This window comes from Muscardinus avellanarius (assembly GCF_963383645.1).
Source record: "Muscardinus avellanarius genome assembly, chromosome: 6".
NCBI lineage: Eukaryota > Metazoa > Chordata > Mammalia > Rodentia > Gliridae > Muscardinus > Muscardinus avellanarius.
In genome coordinates, this window is record NC_137791.1 from 107,944,638 (window position 1) to 107,952,824 (window position 8,187).

The window sequence follows — 8,187 nt, forward strand, 5'->3', positions numbered from 1 at the left end:
AATTTATTATTGCTTATAGTTACCCTTTATGGACTTCTACATAAAATTAAAGACCTGCAGCATAAAATGATCTGAGAGACAGCACACAATGAAATTTCTTTAAAAACGACAAATGATCACCCAAAGTTCATCATTTACATTAGGGGTCACTCCTGGGTTTGTACAAAGGATGATGGCATGTACCCCCCACTACAGTATCATGCAGAGTAGTATTCTCACTCCCCTAAAAATATCCTGGGCTCTGCTGCTTCATCCCATCTTCTCCCAGACCCTGGACACCTCTGGTATGTTTGGGTGATAATGAAATGTATGATTTCAGTGACTGTCACTACTTTACACTCCAGTGGGGACATTTTGATATACCAGGAACCTGTGTGGGCCAAGGGGTAATGAGAAATCTCTGTACCTTCCTCTCAATTTTGCTGTGATGCTAAAACTGTCCGAAAAATAGTCTTTAAAAATGATAAAAATGAGACTTTGAGAGGTTAAGTGACTTAAATAAGGTCACAGAGCTGGCTCACAGCCAACCCAGATTAAAACCCAGGGGCCTACTGTTGAGAGCTTTAGGTATCATGTGGTGCTACCTTATACCTCATGGTAACAGGGAAAAGTTAAGAAATGCTTAGTGAGTGTCCGTGGTATGCTATTTCTTAGAAATGCAGGAAGAGAAAGAGAATGGTGGGAGCCCCGCCTGGCCCAGCGGGATCATCAGTCATTTGTGTGGCAGAGATGTGGGCGCACCCTGAAGTTCACATCTGGGTTCTGTTTACACCAGGTTCACTTCTACATCTTTGTTAATGCTGGGCTGGTACTTGGAGGTCTTTGTCTCCATCTTCAGCCACTACTCCTGAAGCTGCTTAATCATGACCTCTGCGTTCAGTTTTCTCTGAGCAGAGAGAATCTACTCCTCACTCCTGAATACTGAGTCCTTACCAGTTACTCCAGGATAGAATTTGTAAGCCCTGATATTACTTGCTGGCCTTCCAGTTAGACTGTGAGATTCATCATGGCAGGTCCGAGTCTTAATGAATTATGTAGTTTTCAGACACAAACTCTGAGACATGGTAGAGGGGACTCATTCAAAAAAGTTTGCAAAAGAGGACACAGACTTTTATTCCTCCTCCCCAAAGAATAGTCTAAGACTAGATAACATTATAAAGCAAAAATGAATACAGCTTCTATGATAAAACAGTTGACAAAATATATTGGATACTGTAGATTCAAGGGTTCTGGTTGGACAAACTGTATAACAAAGACATAAAAACACTTCTCCCCCTTTACTTTAGAAAAATGATTGTCATTGGTATTGCAAATCCCCATTGCTGTAAACCTGTTAATGACATTTAGGTTGGTTGTGATAAAGATGGCAATGGTAATCATTTACTTTAAAAAGAGAACTAGGGATGGGCATGTAACTCAGTGGTACCATACTCACCCAGAACTGCACAAAAGGAAGAAAGAAAGAAAAGACAAGAAAACTACATAAAATACATAAACATTTTTGTTTTATAATGCTTTCTATTTCAGGCTCTTTTCTGGGTAAAAACAAGTTAAGTCTATATCCTTTCTATAAACTTTTTTGAGTGCATGCCCTGAACCACATCCTGGGGTCTGTGTTGGACATGGAAGGTAGCTCACAGCCAAACAAGGGCTGATACCGTCTAATGGTTTGGTCCTGGTTCATGGGTGTCCAGTGGGAATCATTCTGGAAGGTTATACAGCCATGAATTATGAAGCGACAGAAGAAACAGATTAAATAATAAGCCTAAAAAAGTGAAATCCAGTGTAATAAAATCTAGCTTTAGATTTTTTTTTTTTTTTTTTTGGTGGTACTGGGGTTCCTGGAAGGCCTTCTACCTCTGGGCTATACTCCCAGACCTATTTTTACATTTTTATTTGGAAACAGGGTCTCCTAAGCCAGCACGCATGGCTGGCTTCGAGCCTGCGCGATCCTCCTGTCTCTGCCTCCCAAGCGCAGGGATTACAAGCGTGTGCCACCACGCCTGGCTAGCTTTAGATTTTTTATCACATAAGAATAAGACCAAAAATATTAAGGTCTAGTAAATAGTTACTATACAAAGTCCTGGCTGCCTTAACACCCAGAACTGTTGCCTCAGGACAACTATATTAAATTGTGTGGAAGCAAAAACCAAACAATTAACTACTTTGCAAGCTACAAATACCCAACTGATTTTTAACATTACATAGAGAAAATGAATTCTCTCCCTCCCTACTTGCTTTCTCCTTCCTTCCTTTTCTTTCTTTCCCTCCCTGTCTGTCTGTCGGTCATTCATTCATTCATTCTTTCTCACTCTCTCTCTCTTTTCTTTTCTTTCCATAGAACTAACTTGCTGAGCCAGGCGTGGTGGCGCACGCTTGTAATCCCCGCGCAATCATTTAAAAAATAAATTTTTTTATTTTTTATTTGTAATCATTTAAATGTAATCATTTAAATCAAATTTATTTTGATTTAAATGATTTTAATAGATTTGACTTAATAATTGCCCAAATTGCCCAAGGGCACGTAGCTAGTTCAGAGGAGGGCCAGAATTAACATCTATAATGAAAGTGGTGGCTTTAGTTGTACTATTTAACTATTGCAGTATAAAAATGATTTTAACTAATCACAGGGACTTCCATTTCTGTTCAAGTAAACTTTGCATATGAATTTGCAAATCAAATCTATTAAATCATTTAAATGTAATCATTTAAAGAAATTTCCTCAGCAAGAACTAACTTGCTGAGAGTCCTTGAACCTGCGATACTTCCTCAGCTTCCCAAGAACTGGGATTACAGGTATGCACCGCCTTACCTGTCTAGAAAGAGAAAACCTTTTTTCTTTTCTTTTTTTTTTGTGGTACTGGGGGTGGAACCCAGGGGCTTTCTCTACCTCTGAGCTATACTCCCAGATCTATTATATACTTTATTTGGAAACAGGGTCTCACTAAGTTGTTGAGAGCCTCATTAAGTAGCTGAGGCTGGCTTCGAACCTCTGCGATCCTCCTTTCTCAGCCTCCCAAACTCGGGGATTACAAGTTTGTGCCACCACGACTGGCTGAGAAAACCAATTTTAACTTGTAGAAAAAGACAGTTGTTTTTTCTTAGCTTATGTACAATATCACTAGAACTAAAAAAGGTTAAAAAAAAAACCCTTACCCTTATTCCATTTTATAGGTTCCTGTGAATTGAATTTTCCCCAAACAAGAACACAGCATCTGACTTGCTTATTTATTTTAATTTATAAGTAACTGATGAAACATAAATGCACATATACTTAAAAAGTACCTACCCTTTACAAGATAGACCAGAATTTAGTAATTACATAGGTTTTCTCACGATTTCAACTACACACAAAAACAACTACACAGAAAACAAACATTTATGCAAATGCAAATTAATTATATATTTTTTTGAAAGTTAGTTATGTTTTAAAATCTTTACCTCTAAAAAATTCAAGTAATGCCCAGGCCTTTTTTTTTTTTGTTGTTGTATGTGGTACTGGGGATTGAACCCAGGGGCATTCTTCCTCCACTCTGCCTATACCCCAAGCCCTATTTTTATTTTTAAGTTACTGAGGCTGGCCTCAAACCTGTGATCCTCCTGTTTCAGTCTCCCAAATGGTAGACTCACAGGCCTGCAACATTTTAGCAGTGATGTTGGTTTGCTCTGGGCTTCTTTTCTTTAGTCACTTTAAACGTCAAACACAAAGATGAGCAATGTCATATTTAAAAATCTATAAATACTAACGGTGATCACTTGAGTTATTTGGCTCTCAAAAATATTGCTTAAAAAGAGTCAAGTCAGCTAAAGATTGGAGGTAAAAGTTATTATGTCCAAGGCTGAAACATTTACTCTGCCTTTGGTTGTAGATTATACTTTTGTGGCTGGAAAAAGTTTTCTTCAATAGCATCGACTAGTTCATTCAGTTCCTTCTTCAATTGCTCAGGATCGCTGGAAAGTAAGGGGGGAAAATCCAGATCAGTGGAGGATTCCAAAGCAAATTTGAAATGCTCCCTTCCTTGACCAAGTAACACTGAAATCTGACTATAGCCGGGCGTGGTGGCGCATGCTTGTAATCCCAGCATTCGGGAGGCTGAGACTGGAGGATCGCGGTTCGCAGACAGCCTCAGCTACCTAGTGAGGCCTTCTGCAACTCAGTGAGACCCTGTTTCAAAATAAAGAATAAAAAATAGGGCAGGGAGTGTAGCTCGGAGGTTAAACACCCCTGGGTTCCATCCCCAAACCCGGAAAAAAAAAAAAAAAGAAATCTGACCTTATGAGCAGGACTTAATTAGAAAAGCAAAACCAAAACAAAACAAAACAAAAAAATAGAACTCTAGTGACTGATGCGTGGGAACACATTTGTTGACTCAGGCCAAAAAAAAAAAAAAAAAAAAAAAACAATCCCATGAGACAAAATGTATTATTTTCACTAAAGGGTTTTCCAAGCTCCTGACTATAAACAAAATTATCCCTTGCTCTTATCAGAAGAATTTATTTTCTGTGGTACTGGGGATGGAACCCAGGGGCATTCTTCCTCCAAGCTACACCCCCAGCCCTATTTTTAGTCTTTTATTTTTGAACCAAGGTCTCAATGGGTTGTGAAGGGCCTTGCTAAGTAGCTGAGGCTGTCCGTGAACTGCAATCCTCCAGTCTCCACCTCCTTTGAATGCTGGGATTACAAGCATGTGCCACCACGCCTGGCTTATTCTTTATTTTGAAATAGGGTCTCACTGAGTTGCAAAGGGCCTCGCTAAGTAGCTGAGGCTGTCTGCCAACTACGATCCTCCTGTCTCAGCCTCCCGAATGCTGGGATTACAAGTGTGCATCACCACGCCTCGCTCCTCAGAAGAATTTTTATAAAACATGATCTTTGGTCTAGCATCTCTAAAAGATCAAGCATTCCTAAAAGTACAACCTTTCTTCCTACCAATTACCATTGACTCATGCTGAACTTTTTTTTTTTTTTTTTGCGGGTCTGAGGATGAAACCCAGGGGCATTCGACAACCGAGCTACACCCCCTGCCCTATTTTTTTTTTATTATTTATTTTGAAACAGGGTCTCACTAAGTTGCAGAGGGCCTCACTAAGTAGCTGAGGCTGTCTGCAAACCGCGATCCTCCAGTCTCAGCCTCCCAAATGCTGGGATAAAAAGCATGTGCCACCACGCCTGGCTCCATGCTGAACTTTTTACAAGAGAATTTCTGAAGTCCTCAGTGTCCCTGGCTAGGAATGTTCCTGATGGTGTGTGTTCTCAAGCTACTGGAAGCTAAGGCCTCCTGGAGTGGACAAAGACTGGGTATAGATTGGGTACCTCCTCATAGGTCTAGACAGATACCCAGAAGTGGGACCCCCAGTGTCTTCTCTCTCTATATATATATATACCTCCAGAATAAAAATCATAATTGAAGTATAAACATTTGACTGGTCCCTCTAATCAAGTTTATAAGGATCATGTGGGAAAGACTTCATTATCTGCAAGCCATTAGAAGATAAATAACAGATAAAACTACCTCTCAGTTAAGCAGGTTTCTGGTACAATAGTTTGTCTAGTATGAGATACTATAAGCACTTAAAAAGGCTGAATTTGAAAAACCAAACTCTTCATACTCCCCATTACTTCATACTCAACTACCTGAAAATTCATATGCAAAGTTTACTTGAATGGAAATGGAAGTCCCTGTGATTAGTTAAAATCATTTTTATACTGCAATAGTTAAATAGTACAACTAAAGCCACCACTTTCATTATAGATGATAATTCTGGCCCTCCTCTGAACTAGCTACGTGCCCTTGGGCAAATTGTTTAGCTGCTTTAAGGCCCAGATTCCTCGTTTGTAAAATTAGGATAAAGACTTTACCTTCTCAAGAGAGTTACTGTACAGATTGAGATACATTATATAAAGTAACTAGCACAGAACCCGGTCCAAAGACCTCAATAAATAGAGCTAACATTATTTTTTCCCTACAAGCAACGTATACAGTAATTATGCTTCAAAAATGAATATGAATTATACTGGGATTTTTTCTTTCTCCGTAAAATCACTTTTTTTTTTCAGTACTGGGGACGGCACCGAAGGGCATTCTAACTCCGAGCTACACCCCTCTATTTTTTACTTTATTTTTTTTATTTTTTTGTGGTACTAGGGATGGAACTCAGGGGCTTTTCTACCTCCAGGGTATACCCCCAGACCTATTTTATACTTTATTTCGAAACAAGGTCTCAATAAGTTGCTGAGAGCCTCACTAAGTAGCTGAGGCTGGCTTCGAACCTATGCAATTCTCCTGTCTCAGCCTCCCAAGCTCTGGGATTACAAGTGTGGGCCATCACACCTGGCTGCCCAGCCCTATTTTTTATTCTTTATTTTGAAACAGGGTCTCACTAAGTTGCTGAGAGCCTCACTAAGTAGCTGAGGCTGGCGTGTGACACTCCTGTCTCAGCCTCCAAGCACTGGGATTACAAGCGTGCGCCACCACGCCTGGCATAAATGCACTTTGAAGAAAATAATAGTTCTCAGAAAGGCAAATAAGCTAAAATTTAAGAAAAATCTGAAACTAAAACTCTGAGTTTACTATTTATTAACTTACATATTACATTGACTCATAGGCATATTGATTCCTTTATATAACAATGTATGTTTCTGACATTGTGTTTAGTATGTGTGAGGTGGGAGGAAGGATTAGTACTATTGAATATGATTTAGTGATGTGTAACTTTTTTTTTCTTTTGTAGTACTGGGGATTGAATCCAAGGGCATTCTACCTTCAAGCTACATCCCCAGTCATATCTTTTATCTTTATTTTGAAATAGGATCTCACTAAGTTGGCCTTACTAAGTAGCTGAGGCTGGCCACAAACCCAGATACTCCTGTCTCAGCTTCCCAAAGACTACAAGCATGTGCCACCATGCCCAGCTGTGATGTGACCCTTCCTTCCTTCCTTCCTTCCTTCCTTCCTTCCTTCCTTCCTTCCTTCCTTCCTTCCTTCTTTGTGGTACTGGGGATGGAACCCAGGGACATTCTACCTCCAAGCTACACCCCCATCCCCATTTTTTATTCTTTATTTTAAACCAGGGTCTCACTGAGTTGCAAAGGGCCTCACAAAGTGGCTGAGGTTATCTGTGAACCGGGATCCTCCTGTCTCAGCCTCCTAAATGCTGGGATTACAAGCATCACGCCCGGCTGTGATGTGACCACTTTCTAAAACTTTTTGTCTTACTCTTCCCCGTATTCTGTTTTTAAAGTGACAGTGTGAGAATATTTCAAAACATTTTCTAAAACTACAGGACATATCCTATGACTAAATAGAGGTGGATCACTATAGATATTACAGCAAAGTATCATATTTAACTAGGCATTTGTTTTTCTATAACCATCATGGAAAACCATTTAAGCTAAATGACTACTGAGACTTTGGGGCAAGTGTGGATTTGGCAAGACTACAGATAGTCCCTGGTTATTCAAATACCAATGTAGGCGCCAGGCATGGCGGCACACACTTGTAATCCTGGCGTTCAGGAAGTGGATACTGGAGGATGGCGGACAGCCTCAACTACTTAGTGAGGCCCTTCACAAATCAGTGAGACCCTGTTTCAAGAACTAAAAAGACTAAAAAAATAGGACTGGAGGTGTAGCTCGGAGGTAGAATGCCCGTGGGTTCCATCCCTAGTACTGCAAAAAAAAAGAAAGAAAAGAAAAAGATCAAATACCAATGTTGGTGTTACTGTGAAGGTATCTTGCAGAGATGATTAATGTTTATAGTCAGATGATTTTAAATGGAGGAGTTCATCCTATACTACCTACAAATTGTGAAAAACATTAAAGCAGAACTGAGATTTTCTTGAAGAATTTAAGCTGTGGTCAGTGACTTTGATCCATGCCCGAGAACTCCGGCTGCCCTCTAGAAGCCAGCCCTATGGATCCGACTTGCCCCACCAGCCCCACGCTCACACGGCTGGCTCCTCGCAACACATCTCTTTGTTGTACTGATTCCCTTTCTCTATTGAAACTTTGCCTTGATACAATTATTACTTAATAACATGGGGATGTTAAGGAAGTGTTTTTACTTTTAAGGAGATGCATGTGAAAATATTTAGGAGTAAGCATCATGAGGTCTGCAACTCTTTTTCAAATGACTCTGAAAAAAATGTATTCACCTATATAGTGTGAGAGCAAATATTGCAAGATGT

General features: G+C 39.8%; 1 protein-coding gene across 1 annotated transcript in view; it reads right to left on the bottom strand.

The window, feature by feature from the left end:
• Positions 1-3,848: 3,848 nt before the first annotated feature.
• Positions 3,849-8,187, bottom strand: part of PGM2 (phosphoglucomutase 2) — a gene marked incomplete at both ends in the record, with an annotated part of 37,622 nt that continues 33,283 nt past the window's right edge. Inside the window, one exon of the mRNA XM_080697432.1 lies at positions 3,849-3,951. Coding sequence (XP_080553558.1) covers positions 3,849-3,951 — 103 coding nt within the window. The remainder of the gene's footprint in view (positions 3,952-8,187) is intronic.